This window comes from Cervus elaphus, chromosome 26, assembly GCF_910594005.1.
Source record: "Cervus elaphus chromosome 26, mCerEla1.1, whole genome shotgun sequence".
Classification (NCBI taxonomy): domain Eukaryota; kingdom Metazoa; phylum Chordata; class Mammalia; order Artiodactyla; family Cervidae; genus Cervus; species Cervus elaphus.
In genome coordinates, this window is record NC_057840.1 from 42,522,033 (window position 1) to 42,542,386 (window position 20,354).

General features: G+C 57.0%; 1 protein-coding gene across 1 annotated transcript in view; it reads left to right on the forward strand.

Annotated features, from left to right (window-relative positions):
• Positions 1–17,983, forward strand: part of IGF2R (insulin like growth factor 2 receptor) — a 101,399-nt gene extending 83,416 nt beyond the window's left edge. The window contains exons 37-48 of the mRNA XM_043888128.1: positions 2,361–2,522; positions 3,667–3,874; positions 4,159–4,305; positions 5,406–5,640; positions 6,550–6,686; positions 8,941–9,055; positions 9,900–10,046; positions 10,413–10,600; positions 13,744–13,930; positions 14,412–14,564; positions 15,457–15,526; positions 16,177–17,983. Of these exons, the coding sequence (XP_043744063.1) occupies positions 2,361–2,522; positions 3,667–3,874; positions 4,159–4,305; positions 5,406–5,640; positions 6,550–6,686; positions 8,941–9,055; positions 9,900–10,046; positions 10,413–10,600; positions 13,744–13,930; positions 14,412–14,564; positions 15,457–15,526; positions 16,177–16,584 (2,157 nt within the window). The 3' untranslated portion in view covers positions 16,585–17,983. The remainder of the gene's footprint in view (positions 1–2,360; positions 2,523–3,666; positions 3,875–4,158; positions 4,306–5,405; positions 5,641–6,549; positions 6,687–8,940; positions 9,056–9,899; positions 10,047–10,412; positions 10,601–13,743; positions 13,931–14,411; positions 14,565–15,456; positions 15,527–16,176) is intronic.
• Positions 17,984–20,354: the final 2,371 nt, after the last annotated feature.

Here is a 20,354-nt window from a genome sequence, read left to right on the forward strand (position 1 = left end):
GTGTGTGGAATCATTTCAGGCCCTCAGTTCAGCAATAAGTAGCCCTCCCTGAGCTACCAGGGCAGATTTTGCACAAGGAGGCTTGTTGTAATTTAAAAACATGAAATGCTCGAGCAAAGAAGTAGCCTTCACCTTTGCCTGGAAGTGAAAGAAAGCATTAGTCACTCAGTCGTGTCTGACTCTTTGCGACCCCATGGACTGTAGCCCGCCAGGCTCCTCCGTCCGTGGGAGTCTCCAGACAAGAATACTGGAGTGGGTAGCCATTCTCTTCTCTAGGGGATCTTCCTGACCCAGGGATCGAACCCGAGTCTCCTGCATTGCAGGCAGAGTCTTTACTGTCCGAGCTACCTCCTTACCATCATATTAAAATGCCAACTTTGGTTTTCTTGTTTTAAATTTTAACATTATTGATTTTATTCTTGTTGGGAAGTCAGACATTTTGGCAGCTGTAATCGTTCAGGACGTAATTCACATTTCGGAAATTAGCAAATGAAAGAAGACCTTTGGGATAAAAGCATCAGTAGCTATGATATTGTACCATTTACTTTTAAGGAGGCCATTGATTTTTCTTTTATGTGCAGTTAAACAGCTTCCTTTAAAAAAGAGCGCTGTTTTGTTGTAAGGAGTTTTGCATAAGTTTTCTCTTGCCCTCCCTCTGGGAACAGGAGATAAACCAGTACCTCACAGCCCCTGTTTTGTGATGACCTGGGAGGGCTGCCTGACGTCACATTGCCCTGCAGGGGCAGGGGTCCCCACTGCTGCTCCGCTGGAAAGCTCTGTGCTGGCGGCCTGGGTCTCAGCCCTTCTGTGCTGCCTTTTTATTTTGTATTGGTGTATAGTTGAGGATGAGATGGTCGGGTGGCATCACTGACTCAATGGACATGAATTTGGGCCAACTCCGGGAGAGAGTGAGGGACAGGGAGGGCTGACGTGCTGCGGTCCATCGAATCGCAGAGAGTTGGCCACGACTTAGTGACCGAACAACGCAACAGCACAGCCACTAACGGTGTCGGGATAGTTCCGGGTGAACAGCGGAGGGACTCGGCCAGACACAGCCAGGCATCCATTCTCCCCCAGACTCCCCTCCCATCCAGGCGGCCACTTAACATTGAGCAGAGTTCCCTATGCTAGACAGCAGGTCTTTTTTTGGTTATCCATTTTAAATATAGCATTGCGTACGTGTCCATCAGAAACTCCCTAAACTCTCCCTTCCCCCATGTGTGTGCTTCTGAAATTCCTAAACTCTGGAAAGCTTACACGTCCGTTGATGGGAATGGGCACCGTGGGTGAGTGGACGGTGGCAGGAAGTGGCTCGCGGCCGCCTTCCCAGGACGGACGGTCCAGTAATTGAGAGAAGGGGAGACACCAAGGGCTGCCATCCTGGGCGTCCGTGTGGAAACCCCGCAGCTCCTGGACCGACACGTCGCCCCTGTTCACGCATTGCTGGATGGGAAGGGAGTCCCGGATGACCAAGGTGTGGGCTGCCGTGATCCACCGGCCCTTCTGTCTCTGCACGTTCGTCCGCGTGTCTGGGGGGCTCTAGACGCATGTCCACAGCTCCCCTCTGGACTCGCACTGGGTCTCAGAGCAGTGGAGTGCCGAGAGCGATGGGTGTTTGTGGGGGCTCAAAAGCGGGGCATCTCACGCTGCATGTGCGGTCCAGTTCGGAGAGACTTTTAATGAATTTTCCTTCCCCTGTGTTTTTTTATCTTCAGTGGAAATACTTCCTCCACATACATTAATAGAAAAACACATTCTCAGCAACAATTAATGAAATTCCTCATCTGTTTTTACGGCTGCCGCTGAAGGGGGGGGGGGAGGCAGTAAGGACGTTGATGGATATTTATTTAGATACTTGGCCTGTGGAATGTCCGGCTGGATCATGTCTCGCCCTCAGTATAAACATCCCCTCAGTCTCCAGAGACGTGGGTGGGGACGCCCCCTCGAATGTACAGGAAACACTTGCTCCCTCCTCTGCCGCCAGAGATTCTTCGATGTCTCAGGCTTCCCTGTTGCAGTTTGAAGACCGCCCCCCCCTTTTTGTCTGAGCTGGTAGTCTGGAGTGTTGGCATGCTAAGTGTAGGGACACAGAGGTCTGGGGGGCGGAGGGGAGTTGGGTGCAGGCAGGCCTGCCTGGTGGGGCTGCTGCTTGCTTGCCTCTGGCGAGGACGGTGGCTCCCTGCTCTTGAAGAGAAGCCTGCCGTGGGTCACCCGGGACCCCTGGTGGTTTGGGAGCATCTCTGAGCCCACAGTGCCTGGAGCTGGGGTCCCCAGCCCTGTGGGGGGAGCAGGGAGGTTGCTGTGCTTGTTAATCCACGTGAATTTCACACCTGCCCCGCCCCCCCACCCCCCCGCAACAGGGGACACCAAAACTGCTGAGGACCAGCGACTGTGACTTTGTGTTCGAGTGGGAGACCCCGCTGGTCTGTCCCGACGAAGTGAGGACAGAGGGCTGCTCCCTCAGGGACGAGCAGCTCTACTACAGCTTCAACCTGTCCAGCCTCTCCAAGAGCACCTTCAAGGTACCGCCGCGCCCCGGAGCCCGTGACCTCGGGGGCCCCTACCGCCTGGCTTCGCTCTCGGGCTCCTCTGTGTGTTATGACATGGCCTCCATGAGCGTTGGAGAGTCTGCGGTCCCTCAGGCACTGTGGGGGTCCGGGGGACGGATGGGGGTGGTCCTCACTCTGTCCTGGGCGCGGGCTCGGCCTGCCAGTGGCGCTGGACAGCATGCCAACCAGTCACGGCTCGTGCCCGAGCTGTGCCCCACGGTTCAGAGTAAGTCTTTCTCGTGGGCTTGGCAAGGATTCAGTTATTCAGTGAGGAGGGTCACGGGGCCTCTTCCCTGTCATACAACGGAGAGCAGGAGGCCACTCAGGGCCGTGTGAGTGACCACATGCCCGATGGGGCGGGGCCGGCAGAGCCCACGTGGCTCTGCCGCTGCCTGCCGCCCAGAGACCACCCCCCAGTCCTGACCTGAGACACATTTGGGTGTCGGGGGCTGGTCTCGCCCCATCCTGAATGTTGGGGGGCTGTGCGTTATGCCTCAGGGGCTGGGGCGCACATTCCTGTGACATAGACGTTCCAGAGGCACACGGCTGTGGACCAAGGCGTCCCTGCGTTGTAGATGTTACAGAGGCACATGGCTGTGGACCACGCCTGCAAGATGCCAGCGCCTCCTGGCGTGTGGCAGCCGGGGAGCAGTGAGCTCCGAGCCGTACGCCCAGGTGTCAGCCGTCTGGCTCCCAGAACAAGAGACCTTGCCTGGGCGCAGGCCCCCAGGATGGGTGTGCAGCAGCTTAGAGCCTGCTGCGGCGGGGCGGCCAGGAAGAACTGTGTTCAGTTAGGTCGTGGCTACTCTGCTCAGTCCCGAGTCCTCAGCACTCCGGGGTTACCGGCAGGAGACGTGGCTGAGGGTAGGGGGCGGGCAGCCAGAGGCCTGTGGGAGCGTGGTCTGCAGTGCTACACCAGGAGGCATGGTCCCGGTGAGGAGGGGCGTGCCCAGGAGTGGCCAGGGCATTGCGCTCTGCAGGGGGGGCAAGGAGGGTGAGCTCTCAGGCGCCTGCATGGCCCGTGGACAGAGCTCCGCCTTCCTGCTCCTGCCCACCCCCAGCGCTGGCCTTGTCCCCCCCGGAGACCCAGTCACAGCATGGGGCGGTGTCTCTGCAGGTGACCCGAGGCCCGCACACCTACAGTGTGGGGGTGTGCACCTCGGCCGCGGGCCTGGACGAAGGAGGCTGCAAGGACGGCGCTGTCTGCCTGCTGTCTGGGACTAAGGGGGCATCTTTTGGGCGGCTGGCATCCATGAAGCTAGACTACAGGCATCAGGACGAAGCCGTCATTCTGAGTTACGCCAACGGAGACACTTGCCCTCCAGGTAAGTCTTCGCGGGTGGAGTGTCTGTTCCCGGTAGACACGGAATTAGACACGGAATTTGACACGGCAGCAGGAGGGAAGTGAGGAATGACGTTCCAGGTGCCGTGAGCCCCAGCACACGGAACGGTCCATTCTGCCAGCCTTGGGTGTGAGCGCTCGGGCCCACGAACCGTCAGTCAGTTTAGTGGGGGCTTTCCATGGGGAATCCTTCAAGGTGACCGCCTGTGGCCGGGCATAGCCGATGGGGTGAGAATAATCGGGGTCACTCCGATTTCTCCTTCCCAGAAACTGAGGATGGCGACCCATGTGTGTTCCCCTTCTTGTTCAACGGGAAGAGCTATGAGGAGTGTGTCGTGGAGAGCAGGGCCAGGCTCTGGTGCGCGACCACCGCCAACTACGACAGAGACCACGAGTGGGGCTTCTGCAAGCACTGTGAGTGGGCACGCCGCGGCCCCCACTGGAGGCCTGGCTTCATGCTCAGGTCTTCCTGGACCGTCCACGTTAACGGCAGCACTTCTGTTGCTTATGGTGTTTTCTCGTCAGGGCTATTTTCCGTAAAGAAAAGTCGTCCTTAATTGCTCTATGGGGCCAGGTGACAGATAGTTGTGGGGTGGTCAGCTCTCCCCCTCCCCAGCTCCAGGGGCTCACGTCCACATGCCAGTGTTTTCAGCGCTGGTGGCTCACGTCCACGCGCGTTAGAATTGCTGCTGTCCCAGGTCTGCAGGGCCTGCTGTGCTGACCGTCGGCTCTGCAGCGGGCTGTGCCGGGCAGGGGCGGAGGGGGGTCTCAGTGCCCCTGCCGCCGCATGGAGAACGGACACACGAGAGTCCTAGTAACACGCGGGGCGCAGACAGATGTGGGTCCTCAAGGAAGGTGATGGGACGAGTGCATGAGAAGTTTTTAGTTCTTGTAAGTAGCCACGGAACAAAATGATACATGTTAAGGAATTAGGGCTTCCCTGGTGGCTCAGACAGGAAAGAAGCGGCCTGCAATGCAGCAGACCCTGGTTCAATCCCTGGGTCGGAAAGAGCCCCTGGAGAAGGGAGCAGCAACCCACTCCAGTGTTCTTGCCTGGAGAATCCCACGGACAGAGGAGCCTGGTGGGCTACAGTCCGGGGGGTCACAAAGAGTTGGACACAACTGAGCAAGTAACACACACACACACACAAGAAACATTAAGTCTACAAGGGACTAACGTAGGCTTCTTTGGTGGCTTATTACGACAGGGTCTTTTTCCTGGTAGGTTAGATGACACGTTTTTAGGTTATTATAGGATGCTTATCATTACTGTTTTTAGCGTTAGCATTCGTGCTTTAATCAGGTGATACCTGTTCGCAAGGAATTGTACTGTCGCTGTGGGGTGGCTAAGTGCGGAAGGGGAACTTGGTCCGGATTTTAGGGTTGAGATGGGAATGAAACAGCAGGAAGTGGGGAGCGGCCAGGATGGATAGAACCCCTCGGTGCTGGTGCCGTGGAGGGGGGACCCCGGCCGGGCCGGGGGGGCCTGACACTCGCCTCGCGTGCTGCCCCAGCCACCAGCCACCGGACATCCTCCATCATCTTCAAGTGTGACGAGGACGCCGACGTGGGGCGGCCCCAGGTCTTCAGCGAGGTGCGCGGGTGCGAGGTGACCTTCGAGTGGAAGACAAAGGTGGTCTGCCCCCCGAAGAAGATGGAGTGCAAGTTCGTCCAGAAGCACCGGACCTACGACCTGCGGCTGCTGTCTTCCCTCACGGGCTCCTGGTCCTTCGTCCACGACGGAGCCTCGTGAGTCCTCCCCCGACCCCGACCCCCCGAGCCCCCAAGCCGGCCGTGTCCGTCGCAGGCCCGGCATCCCGACAGGGCGAACACGCAGCGCTGCAAGCTCCGGGGCTGAAGGTGCGACAGCCTCGGGCCTCTGCTCGGGGAGGCCTGGTGCGTGCCATGTGGTTTGGAAGCAGAGGCAGCTAAAGCCAGCCTTCAGATCCCAAAGCAGCTGGTGACCAGCTGCGGGCCTGATGGAATCAGGCGCGGTTTGGTTCTTGTCTGGGATGCCATCCGTGTTGGCTTCCCCGGTGGCTCAGTCGGTAAAGAATCTGCCTGCAGTGCGGGTGACCCAGGCTCCATCCCTGGATCAGGAAGGTCCCCGGGAGAAGGAAATGGCAATCCACTCCGGTATTCTTGCCTGGGAAATCCATGGACAGAGGAGCCTGGCAGGCTATAGTCCACAGGGTCGCAACAGTCGGACACAACTTTGACTAAACCACCCCGCTGTGTTGGGTTGGTGGAGGTGTTAACTCGCCCCGCTTTGCCGCCCTGAGTACCTTGGCCGTGCTGGCCCGACTGCTCCACGCGTAGATCCAGGCGCGCATCTGTCCTCCCCGCAGTGGGGAGCATAGACCTGGAGGCCTCGGTAACCTGAGGACATGGGACGCCTCCCCAGGGTTTGAGCGCTGCCTGTCCTTACTCTCAGCCGCCCGAGTCTCGGGACTCGCCCCGTGGGCCCAGTGGGCACGCGTGCGTGTTCAGCGTCCACCCGCTCTCTGGCCTTTGTTTACCCAGAGACCCAGGTCAGGGCTGTGTCCAGAGGTGCTGGGGGACGCTCGGACGGTGGCCTCTTCTGAAAGAGTGGGAAGAGATGCCCCCAAGCGTGTCAGGACAGACACTGACCTCGCCTCCTGCCGTGTCATTTTGCAGGTACTACATCAACCTGTGTCAGAAAATATACAAGGGACCCCAGGACTGCTCGGAGAGAGCCAGCGTGTGCAAAAAGAGCGCCTCTGGCGAGGTGCAGGTCCTTGGGCTCGTTCACACGCAGAAGCTGGAAGTTGTAGGTAAGGCCCGGGTCCTGTCCTGCGGTCGCACGTGTCGTGTCTGAGTTGGGAAGGTGAGGGTGTCCTCCTGGGACTGGAGGGTCAGCACTGGCCTCTGTCGGAACCTGCAGGCCTGGTGTTCTCAGTAACCGTTTCTCAGGCAGCCTGGCGCCCCCTGAAGCATTAGAATAAGCACCGCCTCGTGTCCTCTGAGGCGGCAGGTCCGGTCTGTCTTGGGAAGGGCTGGGTGGTCTTGGGAAGGTTCTTGTGCTCAGGAAGCAGGGCGGGATGTCCAGGGCGCCCCTGAGTCCCTGCTCCACCTGTGGGCCGAGTGCCTGAGTCTCCGTGCACGGGTTTATTCGGGAGGAGCCGGACGACAGACACGAAAACCCGGTCAGGACCATCCAGGTACAGCCTCGTAAATGTCTTAGTAATTTGACATCACGAAATGAAGCTCTCTACTAATGGTTCTGATGGAAAATTCCTCTTGCAGTTGGTTGTTGAGTGAGACTCTTTCGTCTTGCGAAGGGAGAAGGTCGGGTTTTCTTAGTTTAGGGATAGTCAGGGGTGGTGGGAGGGACAAGAAAGAAAACCATCGCTGTGCCTGTTCATCTGTGGGGAGGGTGGTGTCCCCGTGGGGGTCCCCAAGCTGTCCTGATGAAAGCACAGGGAGACTTAATCCACTCGAGCTGTTGAAATGGAGAAAGGAATTCTGGAGGACCACTGTCACCCAGAGAAAAAGCCTGACTCTGCAGGTTGGAAGTGGGGGTGAAGTGACGCCCCACCCAGGCCCCAGCAGAAGTGTCCAGCCCTCCCAGCCCGTGACCTTGGAGATCTCAGTTGTTGCTGCTACGAAGGGCAGCCGGGGGCTGAGGGTGGCTCTGTTCCGTGCCTCATCGTCGTGTGTACGTCGAACTTGGGTCTTCCCGTGGTTTCCCACAGCCGAGTGCAAAGACTAGGAGGCTGAAGTCTCCTGAAAAGAATAGTGAGACCTCCTGTTCTCTGACACACCAGGTGGGATCTTAGGTCTCAGGCCCCAATAGGACAACCGTCTAAGGCCGGTCACCGTGACCCCACGTTCACTTAGGACACATCCCCTTATGGGATGAAGAGATGGACTCTTATCATAGGAACCAGCAGTCCTCAAGAACCATGCTTCTTACGTGTGTGTGTCATATATGTGTGTGCACACGTGTAACCTTCAGCAGTTCTCTGGGTCAGCATCTTAGTCCACTTCCCAGGTTGAGTGCCTGAGGCCTGGAAGGCCAAGAGTGCTGCCTGTCTCATCTGCAGGGGGGGCAGTGCGTCAAGACCTCCACCTGTTGTTTCCATATTCCACAAGTTTAAGAGTTTCTCTTTGAAGCTGTGAACCTTCCAGAATTTTCCAGAGAAGCCCAGTTATTTATAACAAATTCACCCAGAGTGGCTTTGACCGCGCCTGGGGTCGGGAGCCTGGGTCTCACCCCTCAGCAACCCCTGAGTGGCCCCTGTGCCTTGGCCGTCCCTGGAGGTCACCTGGCAGCTGGTCCTGCCTGTCCCGGCCCCGCTGCCTCTAAGGATGTGGGTCGGGTGTGTGCGCGCCAGGCCCGAGGACTGCCCTGCCCTGAGCGCCGGGCCTGAGGACCGCTGTGTCCTGGCCCCTGGAGCCACCATCCATCCGCTGAGCGGGGCTGAGCTCGGGCATCCCCAGGGCAGCTCTCAGACCCTCTGGCCCCTGGGAGCGGGGCCGCTGAACGCGTGTCCCTGCTTCCCTTTGCCCCTGCGGACTAGGGCTCTGCTGGTTCCTCGACCGTGTCCTCCTCAGAAGCAGGCAGAGCTCCGTGTCGAGCTGGGAGACCGAGCAGACCAGGGCAGTTCTGTGTGGGCCGTCTCTCTGTGGGGTGGAGGTCTCGCCCCTGCCCTATTCTTCCCGGGCGGCTCGTGGGGCACGTGGGGGAAGCGCCGGGCTGGCACAGAGGTTGCAGGGAGCTGGGGACCGCGGGCTGCCGCCACGACCTGCAGTCCAGGCCTGCACACACAGCGTGCGGGGGGCTCCCCACTCAGCCCTGAGCTGCACGCCCTGGGGTCTCCCTAGCACACAAGAGAGTGATCACAGTTAGGGGCTGAGGTGTGACCCCGGTCTCCTCCGGCCAGGCAGGTAGTGACACGGGCCGGGCGTGAGTCACCAGGCTGGGTGGTGCTGACCGCCAGGGCGATGAGTCTCCAGAGCCACTTCTGACCTGGAAGCTCCTAGGATGCCCTAGAGATAACGTCAGTTCAACGGTCTGTGTTTCAGATGACAGAGTCATCGTAACTTACTCTAAAGGCTACCGCTGTGGGGACAATAAGACAGCGTCAGCTGTCATTGAGCTGACCTGCGCCAAGACGGTGGGGCGGCCTTCGTTCACGAGGTGAGGCTGCGGGGGCCCCCCGGTGGAGCTGGGCGCTGGGTGGGCCGGGCCCCCGTCAGAGCTCCTCCCCGCGGTTTCTGCTTGGCAGCGTAGTGTGTGTGCTGCAGAAAGGATACTGGGGTTGTCACAATAGCGAGGGGGGGACCGGCCCTTGAGACCCCTGGCCTGGTGGGGCCAGGGCCACTCCGCAAGGGAGGAGTCCTGGATGGAGGCTGGGACCCGTGCACGAGACTGATAAAGCAGTTGCATAAAGTGGGATTTCACTGGGCTCCGTCTTCAAGGTCGCAGTGTAACTAAAAGAGGCTTCGCTGATGAGTGCCGCCCATGGCCAGCTGTTCAGGCGGCCGGTCTGGGACCCCCGGCAGGTGGTTGGCACCACCAGGAATGCCCTGTTATTTTGCTGGGAGTCTCTGAGTCTGGTGCTGGGAGGGCGTTTGGCCAGCAGAGGGAGCATGTGAGCTGTGGTTGGTGAACAGACCCAATGCCTTCTAGAAGCAGGGCTTGGGAAAGGCGAGACCCAGGCACTGTCAAAGGGTCGAAATCAATGCTTGTAAAGCAGGCTTTCAGAAATCTGGGAGTAGATCTTCCCAGCTGTTAGATGTTGCCCAGTGTCTAAATATAAAAAAATTATGTGTTGAAATGCTTGCCTGCTTTTTTTTTTGCTTTTTTTTTTTCACGTGGTTGAGCTGGATGGTGTTGAGGGGAAGGGAGATGAAGTCGCCCTCCTAGCCCGGAGCGTCTGGTTCCTGGCTGGAGGCAGGGAGGGCTGGGCGGTGGGGGGCTCCCGGGGCCCCAGCAGGCGGGCGGAAGGGCGGCCGTGACCGCGGTCCGTGTGCCCCTGCAGGTTTGACGCCGACAGCTGCACCTACCACTTCAGCTGGGACTCGCGGGGGGCCTGTGCCGTGAAGCCTCAGGAGGTGCAGATGGTGAACGGGACCATCACCAACCCCGCCAACGGCCAGAGCTTCAGCCTCGGGGACATTTACTTCAAGTAAGTGGGGCCGCCCCGTAATCCCCTCGTCTCTGCCGGGCTGAGGGCTGCGAGATGAAGAGGTCTGTGTGTCTGCGTGTTTTAGTTACTGTTTCCAGTTACATTGTCACGTCTCACTCAGAGGGCAGGCATTGCTGAGCTGTCCAGTCGAACCCCAAAGATGGTGAGGTCTCTTGAGGGTAAAAATAATGTTGCTCCTCTTCTTGCCATTTGTGATAAGCTCAGGGCTCAGAGCTGGAACCTTTTGGAACGATTTTTGATGAGGAACCTTCTGGGTTTACTAGTGTTTTTTTAAGTTTCTTAGCAGCGTCACTAGGTGGGCCCCGGGATCCAGGGCTGTCCCTGAGCCCTTTTCTGTCTCCTCAGACGATTCAGTGCCTCCGGGGACATGAGGACCAACGGGGACAAGTACGTGTATGAGATCCAGCTCTCGTCCATCACGGGCTCCAGCAACCCCGCCTGCTCCGGGGCCAGCATCTGTCAGAGGAAGGCCAACGACCAGCACTTCAGTCGCAAAGTCGGAACCTCCGACCAAACCAGATACTACATTCAAGGTAATTCTCCCCACCCGTGCGCCACGTTTAGCTTCCTCGGAGGAACATTAACCTTTTCACGAGCACACACTCCTCTCGGTTAAAACGTCAGATGGGTTTTAACACGATAGCCCCAGGTCCGATCCTGTGTCTTGAGAACTGAGCAGCTTGTGTCATGCTCCCAGCGGTTCACTGTCGGGAAGGTTTACATCCTCAACAGATGTGCAAGGCCTGGTCTAAACCAGAGGTGGTGAGGTGGGCGTGGAGGACCACGGCTGGAATTACCTTTGGTTTGGTTTTCATCACAATGCGTCTTTATTTTGGAACTTCAGATGTTACTAGGGGAGGGTAAGAGATTTTGCATTTGTTAAAAGGATGAAAAGAGAGAGACCTGGCCCATGCGTCCGCAGTGGGTGTGGAGGAAGGCCTTCCGCTACAGGGATGCAGCTTTATCCGGTGTTTCTTTTTTTCCTTCCTTTTTGTTGAGGTATAATTGACGTAGAGCCATAGCTCAGATGGTAAAGAATCTGCCTGTAATGCAGGCGACCTGGGTTGGGAAGATCCCCTGGAGAAGGGAATGGCAACTCACTCCACTGTTCTTGCCTGGAGAATTCCATGGACAGAGGAGGCTGGGGGGCTACAGTCCATGGGGTCTCAAAGAGCTGGACACGACTGAACGACTAACACAGTATAAGTTTAAGGTGTACAGAATAATGATCTGACTTAAAAACATCATGAAACGACTGTCACAGTAAACTTGGTGAATGTCTATCATGTCCTATAGGTACAAAATCAAAGTAGAAAAAAAAATATTTTTTCCTTGTAGTGAGAACTCTTAGGATTTATTCTTTTAACTACAGCAGGATTCGTTACATTTAGCCTGTGGTGTGTGGCATCCTGAGTATCACACCCCTGGTAACTGCAAATCTTATCTCTTTTTCTGTGAGTTTGTTGGTTTGTTTCTGAGACAGAATTGACCTGCATACTGTGTTAGTTCCAGTTATATGACATAGCGTTTTCAACATTTCCGTGAATTTCAAAATCACCACCATGCTAGGTCTGGTTGTCATCTGTCACCATGCAAAGAAGCGACATAATTATTGACTGTATTCCCACACTCTGCACTTCATATGTACACTCCTTTTTTGTAACTGGACGTTTGTACCTCCTTATCCCCCTCACCCATTTCTTTCCTAATTCTTTCTTGACCTGGGAAGAATATTTCCAGGAGGCAGCTCGTGCATTTTTGTTTTCGACAGCTAGTCTTCCTCTGTAAACCATTTCATGGTTTGATTTTTGAACCAGGTGAATGAACTTGCTTTTTTTTTTTTTTTTAAACAGTTAAATGTGTTTACAAAACCAGCTGACTTTTGACCTCAAAGGGCTGCTGAGCGATTCCCCGAGAGGAAGGGGGTGGGTAGCTGCTTCCTGAGTAGGTGGAGTCTCAGAGAAGTTTCCATGCGTAGCTAAATAAGCCAGTCTCTGTGCTTGGCAGTGCCCACTGGAGCTGGGCAGAGTCCTGCCGGGTCAGCCTGGCTCGCGTCCACACCTCCCCATCAAGGACACCTGCAGGCACCCTGCCACCTCTCTTCGGGCCTTCCTGCTGGCCCACCTCGGCCTGCCCACCCCCACCCCACTTCCCCACTGCCACACCCAGCGCGGGGCTCCCTTCTCTCACCCAGGGGCCCTGCCGCTGGTGTGTCTGCAGCGGTCCAGCTCCACGCCGCAGCCCTGGTCAGAGGCCCAGTTACCAGGCTGAGAACCTTATGTCCGTAAGGCCTATGTCTAGTCTAGTTGGCCTCCTGCAGTCCCCGGGCTTAGAGAGCGTGCGTGCGTGTGTGTGTGTACATGCATACCTCTGTGTGTGTGCATTTATTCTTGGCTAATTAAATCCTTTTCATACCTTTTCACTCCACTCACCAGCAGTAGGAAATAGGTTTGGTTTTAAGACCTTTGTCCACGTATCAGGAAGAAATGCAGGTTAACCCCACCCCACCACGCGTCTGCATTCATTCGAGAGGGTGAGGGCGGAAGGCCTCCAGGCCCGTCTCTGGCTGAGGTTAGGTGTTACCACCTTGGCTCCTCACCAGCTCATGGGTTTGTGTCCACACTCCAGCCTGTGGGGCAGACCTCACGGGTCGTGGCTCAGCCGGCTACGTACGAGTGAGGACCCCCGGGGGTCCCCTGGCCCTCTAGCGGGGCCGACGGCGAATCGGCCGCCAAGCTGTCCTCACGAGGCAGGGTCTGCACGGGTCCCTTCACGTCTCACGCCAGCTGCGCGTTCAGGGGGCGCTCCTCAGGTGTGATAGTTCGTTAGGAAGAGACTCACTACGAAGAGCTGTCTTAGTCGTGCTTGCAGTTTATTACCGTGAAAGGATATAAATTAAAACCAGCCAGTGGGAGAGGCACCGTGGGGTGAAGTCCAGGAGGGAGCCAGACGCTTCTGGTGTCCTCTCCCCGTGGACTCAGGAGGTGTTACGTATAAATGTGTGATGGTACAGATGTGTGACAACACGCGCGGAAGCTCAGAAGCTGACCGGGGAGGCCCACCTGTGACTCCGTGTCCGGGGTTCATTGATTCTTCATCGTGTGTGCTTGACTGACCAGTCAGGTTTTTAGTTGGTTTGCTGACTGGTTGGTTGACTGGTTAATTGGTTGGTTGGTTGGTTGACTGACTAGTTGGTTGGTTGGTTGACTGGTTGGTTAGTGGTTGGTTGACTGGTTGGTTGGTTGACTAGTTGGCTGGTTTGTTGATTAGTGGTTGATTGACTGGTTAGTGGGTTGGTTGACTGGCTGGTTGGTTAGTTGCTTGGTTGGTTGACTGATTTGCTTGTTGATTGGTTGCCATCATGGTCAACCCCAGTGTCCAGGTGGACTGAGACGTGGGCAGCCCCCACTCCACATCATGTTGTTTGCTGACGACAAGGGCCAGACCTGTCTTAGGGCAAGGTTCAAGTCTCTCCCGCTTCCTGACTTAGGGCGGGGGCGCCATATTGAGTGTGAGCTCCCAGAAGACCTCATCTGGGACATGAGATGAAGGACCCTCCGTCTGATTTTAAGTCTCTGCAGACCTTTCACAGATGATGGAGAGGTAAACTTAGCCCGCTGTTGAGGCACCCGTGTTAACGGTGCTGTGCCTGTGTGTGTGCCTGCCTTTTTGACAGATGGCGACCTGGATGTGGTGTTCACCTCGTCCTCCAAGTGTGGAAAAGACAAGACGAAGTCTGTGTCCTCCACCATCTTCTTCCACTGTGACCCCCTGGTGAAGGACGGGATCCCCGAGTTCAGCCACGAGACCGCCGACTGCCAGTACCTCTTCTCCTGGTACACCTCTGCTGTGTGTCCACTGGGGTAAGTGGGGTGCTGGCCCACAGTGTCCCCCCCAGCCCCAGAGCACCCAGGCTGTGTCCCGAGATGAGTTGTTGCGAGGGAGAAGGTGTTGCCTGGGTTGTGACCCTGTGTCTTCCCAGAGCAGAGAGTCATGGTCCTGGAAGACCAGGGTGGCTGGTGTGTCCCCCTAAGTCTCTGCTCCAGAAGGGCCTCTGTGCCCTTGGGGCCCCGCAGCAGGGTCAGCGAGGCCGGGGTGGGGGTGGGAGTGAGCGCGTGTTCCCCAAACCAGCTCTCCTCGTCGAGGCAGTGTCTTTCCGCCTTCCCCGATCCTCCTCCTCCTCAGTCTCGTCAGCAGAGGGGTGTGCCCGCGGGGTTTCTCCCAGCTGGTGGCTCGTGTCTTCCTGGGTGTAGGTGTGGGTGTGGGTGTGCAGTCAGCTCCCGGCCGGGCCGGGCCGGGCCTCACCTCGCTGGGCGGGGGCTGAGCGCCGCGGTCTCCCTGCAGGGCAAGCTTAGACGGGGAGAGCGCGGGGGACGACGCCCAGGAGCACAAGGGGCTCTCGGAGCGCAGCCAGGCGGTCGGGGCGGTGCTCAGCCTGCTGCTGGTGGCGCTCACCGGCTGCCTGCTCACCCTGCTGCTGCACAAGAAGGAGCGTCGGTAAGCAGGGGAGGGCGGGGGGCCAGGCCGGAGGCGCGGAGCTGGCCCCGGCTTCCTCTTTTCCTGCGGTGACTGCCCCTGCGTCTGAGCTGTCAGGTCACGCGGCCAGACGCCCCGTGGGCCTCAGCCTGACCCCGCCCTGTTCCCAGGACATGGCTCACTGCACATGTCCCCACATGAGCTGACCACCTTCTGATCGACTGACCCCTGCCCTAAAGAGGGGAGCATTTACGAGGTGCCGGCTGTGACCTCACCCCCATCCATAGTTTCCCCTTTGTGGGGTGAAAGGTCTTGTCACTCACGGGCAGGGCAGCGTGACTGTCCAGCGGGTTTCACGTCACCCATGAACGAGGCTCAGGGCTCTGCGTGTGGCCAGCCCTGTCCCAAGGGCAGGGATGGGCCAGCTCTGGGGCTCCCTGTCTCCCCCCTCACCTGCCCACCGATCTAGAGGCAAATGAGAGGGTCGGAAAGTGCTGATCGCCACTACCCCGGCCCCAGAGGCCGTCATCCAGACACAGGAATCGGGCAGGAGGTCTGGATGTGACCTGGCCCTGGGTTCACCACTCAGCCCGATAATCTCAGCACAGCCCTGGGGTGGCGGGGAGGTGTGGGCTCATTCCATCCGCATGTGGAAAAGCAGGTGCAGAGGTATGCAGTAACTCACTCTGATCTCTGTTAATACTGCAGAGGCAGAGTGTGTCTTTGCATACCGGGCTTGAATCTGCTTCTCCTGATTCCATAGCCTTCCTCTGACTTGGCTCCCAGCCCTGCTGTTGCGGGTTGAGGGAGCGTGTGCTTGAGTGGACACAGCAAGCAAAGAGGGCAAGGGGGGCAAGGGGGGGGTCCGGGGCAGGGCGGCTCCAGCCTGGAGTAACTGGAACCCCCTTTCCAGGGAGATGGTGATGAGCAGGCTCACCAACTGCTGCCGCCGGAGCGCGAACGTGTCATACAAGTACTCAAAGGTAAGGCCTGCCGAGGCCTCTGGCGGCTCCCCGACCCCCCAGACACACACAGGGTCCATGTGTCATTCCGATGTTGGCCAGTGGCTGCAAGGAAACCATATCGCAGGCCTTTCGAAACACACAAAGGGGAAACTGTCTCTGGTTGCTGTCAACCTGAACACATTCTTTGTCCTTTCTTCTTCAAGGTTTTCTCATTGTGATTGCAGCTAATTTCTTATGGCATTTAATATTCAGATCGTTTCTACTTCTGCAGAAAACACGGCAATGAAAATTGCGTGTCTCTGGCATTTGGACGATTTCCTTTGGTGGAGTTTCTAGCAATTGAGCCCAGGTGGCGTAAATGCACTCCTGGCTCTTGATTGTCCTGCCAGCTGCTTTCTAGAAGGTCTCCCTCAAGCGCACATCCACGTGGTGTCGTCCACGTGGCTCCCCTCACCTGCTGCATGTCTCTCTACCCCAGAGGGCTCCTGGAGCGGAGGGGCCGGTCCCTGAGTCCCTGACCCTGTCTGCCTCGGTCAGATCTCAGCAGGAGCTGGCGCTTGCCGCCTTCCCCTTCCTCTCCCTGCTGGGGGTCCTGTGACCTGCGGGTTTCAGCGGGGTGGTCAGACAAGGTCTTGGGTGGGCCCACAGTCCCTGCGGTATCCTGGCAGGTGAACAAGGAGGAAGAGGCGGACGAGAACGAGACCGAGTGGCTGATGGAGGAGATCCAGCCGCCGGCGCCACGGCCCGGGAAGGATGGCCAGGAGAATGGCCACGTCACCACAAAGTCGGTGAAGGCCGCCGACGCGCTCACTGCCCTGCACGGCGACGAGCAGGACAGTGAGGATGAGGTCCTGACCCTCCCCGAGGTGAAGGTGCAGCCCCCGGCCCGGGTGCCTGGCGCCGAGGGCGGCCCCCCGCTGCGGCCCCTGCCCAGGAAGGTGCCCCTGCCCCCGCGGGTGGATGACCGGCTGGGGCTGGTGCGGGGGGAGCCGGCGCGCCGGGGGCGGCCCCGCGCGGCGGCCACGCCCATGAGCACCTTCCATGATGACAGCGACGAGGACCTCCTGCATGTCTAGGCTCGCGCGCGCCGGCTCCGACCAAACCTGACGGACTCCGTGATGCTTCTGTCCTTGGCCTTTAACGAAAACTGTTCAAAAAAGGGAAGAGTGTTGGTGGTGAGGGAGGAGGGGCGCCCCTCTCCGTGGGTGCGGGGAGGAGGCGCAGCCGCTGACGGCGGTGCCTGCCCTGGGTTTGTCCCCAGTCCTGGCCTTGAGCTTGGCCACGTGCGCTTGCCAAGGTGCCAGGGCCAGACGCCTCTCGGAACCGAGGGCTGCGTTTGAGGAAGACCCTTGCTGCTTTAGGCCCTGTAGGGTATTTGATCATTATATTTTAGCATTTAATTCTCTCCTCCTATTTATTGACTTTTGACAATTACTCAGGTTTGCGAAAAAGGAAAAACAAAAAAAAAAAACAAAAAAAAAACCACCAACAGTTCTTTCCTGCCGGCAGGGGGGTAACCTTTCCTGTCCATCTTTAAGCGGGGGGAGGCTGTGGGCGCGCTTGGACGCTTTGAACTGGTCCACGATGTATCCTCTCAGTTAGACTCCACCACTCTCTCTTCTCCCTTTTGCTTCTGTGGCGTCAGGGCACACGCGTGCGTGCGCACTAGCGTGGGTCCCCAGTTGCCTGGGCTGTGGAGGGGGCCGCCCGCTCTCTGCCTCCCGAGTCAGTAACAGCTGCAGCTTTTGTTTTTTGCATGATGTCTTCGATCCCAGGTGCAGAGAGCACACTTATCAGTATTTCTCTCGCCAGCTGGTGAAGTCAAACAACCCACCCAAAGATTGATGTGTGTGTGTGTGTGTGTGTGTGTGTGTGTGTGCATGCGCGCATGTGCCTATGTGCGCGCATGAGTGAGAGAATGGAGTTGAGATGTCAGACTTTTTTCCAGACTTGGGGTGTAGGTCTCACCTCTTCAGGTTCTCATGATACCACCTTTACTGTGCTTATTTTTTTAAGAAAAAAACAAAAAAGTGTCTATCGACCATTTGACCTATAAGAAGCCTTAATTTGCACAGTGCGTGACTCACGGAAGTTGCATGAAAGCCAGTGGGCCAGGCTCTCGCCCCCAGCCTTGCACTTGGGTTCCCGCCCCGGGCACCGCCGAGACCGGCTGCCCGGTCTGCAGGATGGGAGGGGGGACCGCTGTCCTTCCCCGGCTGTTGGCGCCTTTCTCTGAAGTGTTTAACGAATGACTTTTCTGGCATTTATAGAGCTGTATATAGACTCAGTGGTATTCATATCCTGGAAAGCCAACCAACCCGCAGGGTTCCTGGGTTTGTACTCCCGTTTGGCTAGCTTCTTTGATTTCAACATGAGTGTATTTTTAAAAACTGATTTCTTTCTTCATTTTTTTTCCAATCAAATTTACTGTAATATAAAGTATTCAACGATTTGAATAAAAGATAAATTATTAAATGAGTGGTCCTGCTTTCTCCCCTTGAGTGAAAAGCCCCCGAGTTCACTGCTGCGTCCGATACCCTCTCTGCGCCTCCTGTCGCATTCCAGAGACAGTCGTGTCCAGGTGTCGGCCGACCCCTCACAAGTCTCCCCGAGTCTCCCCGAGTGTAGATACTCACTCAAGGCCCATGGGGGCCTCTGTCAGCTTCACCCACACCTGGTTCTTCCTCCTTCCGAGAAAGCAGACCTCAGGATGTTTATTTATTTTTTATCAAAACAGCCACTGCGAGTGCAGATCCCATGATCCTGGTACACAGCCCAGGCTTACATGGGGCAGTGAGGGGGGCTTCTCTTGCATGAATCTGGTTTCCACCTGAAATGACCAGCTGGTAACGAGAGCTTCCTGGATGTTACTATGAAGACAGGTCGAGCAGGGGGTATGATGTCTGACTGTAGACTTATCGGAGTCAGCGTCCTTCCTTTCTGCTTGTTTTCTGATTATTTCCAATTGGAGTGACTGTTCTCCTCTTGATGGCTTTACAGCATCTCTCCCGAGATGGACACTCCGGGGTCTTACAAAGGTTTACGTTGTGAGCCCGCAGTTGCTGGTTCTTGGATGCTGTGTCCAGGGAACCGTTGTCCAAGCCACCCCTTTTCACTGAGACACAGGAGCCATCTCTGCCCAGAGGGGCACTCGCGGGCCCTGTGGGTGAACTTGATGACCCTTCATCGGCGCCTCAGGCCATCTGCCCTGGTGGTCAGCTCGTGCCGGCCGCAGGGCGATGGGGAAGTGACCACGCGTGTGAGGTATTCGCTCACGCTGTTTTCTTGAGCACCTCAGTAATCTCTTCCCCTGAGCCCCTGCAAATAGACTGACAGTCTGTGCCAGCTGTGGTCATAGGAAGTTTAGGAAAATGTTCCCTGACAGCAAGTAAGAATTACAACCTTTGACGAGTCTAATTTAGTTTCCTTTTAACCAAGATTTTAAACCCCACCTTTGTTGAGACTGTGTGTTGAATTGATGGGGGGCTGGGATAAGTGGAGGGTCAGGACAGTATAGGCAAACTCTGTGCCCAGGAAAATCCATGGGAGAGTGGAGACCTGGCTCCCACCCAGAGCTTTCTAGATGCAGCTGCCTGCTAACCAGCAACCTGTGACACGCTGGCCACGGCCACCTTCAGGGAGGTCAATGGCCACCCCAGGGGAACATCTAGAAGGAATTCTTCCGTCCCTTTGCACCAGTTCAAGAAGTGGGCATGGAGGTCTTACCTTTCCTCCAGGGGTCAGGTCACCAGCAGGCAGTGTGCCTTGGGGTGGGGGCCAGGTTAGATGGATTAGAAACCCCTTCACCAGCTTTGGAGAACCCCCACGACCCGGCGGGACATGACTTCTTGGCCGACGGGGAGTTGGCAGCTCAAGGGTGGCTGAGAGTGCTATGCGTCCCTTGGGGATGGGTCACTGCATGAATCCCGGGCAGGGCAGTCCTGCGGTGCCTCTCTGGGCTACGTGGACCCCAAGGTAGGGAGCCGGGTGTTTGGGGACAGAGTGGCCAGAGGTGCTGGGGAGCTAAGGCCGCAGCATTGTCATGGAGCTTGAAGAGCCCCGTGACAGTCTCTGTCATTCCAGTCCTGGGGGAAGTGAACTGTTTTCCCTAAAGATGCAGGGGAAGGTCAGAGTCAAGCTGTGAGTTATTACTCACATTTCTTTGCTTCCTCCTGGTAATGAGCTATGGGCTTCCCTGATAGCTCAGTCGGTAAAGAATCTGCCTGCAATGCAGGAGACCCAAGTTTGATTCCCAGGTCGGGAAGATACCCTGGAGAAGGGATTGGCTACCCACTCCAGTATTCTTGGGCTTCCCTTGTGGCTCAGCTGGTAAAGAATATGCCTGCAATGTGGGAGACCTGGGTTCGATCCCTGGGTTAGGAAGATCCCCTGGAGAAGGGAAAGGCTACCCACTCCAGTATTCTGGCCTGGAGAATTCCAGGGATCTGTACAGTCCATGGGATCGTGAAGAGTTGGACACGACTGAACAACTTTCACTCCCTTTCTTCTTAGGCTGTTTTGTGTTTTGAGCAGTTGGTGAATCAAGTTCAATAAAGTTTATTTATACTGTTAATTTGGATACAGAGTTGGAGGAAAACAGAATTGAACAAATGGTCCCATCACCCCTGGACAGGGTCAGCATATAGGGGGGTCACCTGGCAGTGGCTCTGGACACCCCCCTGGAGGAAGCATCCTAGGAGCCGGCCTCACGTCCCCAGAGCAGTGCTGAGTCACGGGGGGCGGGCGCCGTGAGGGGCGGGTCCCAGGCAGGCCCTGTGACCCTTGGCTTTAGATTAAAGAAATGAAATTGATGAAACATACAGGGCAAAGAACTTTATTCCCTGAA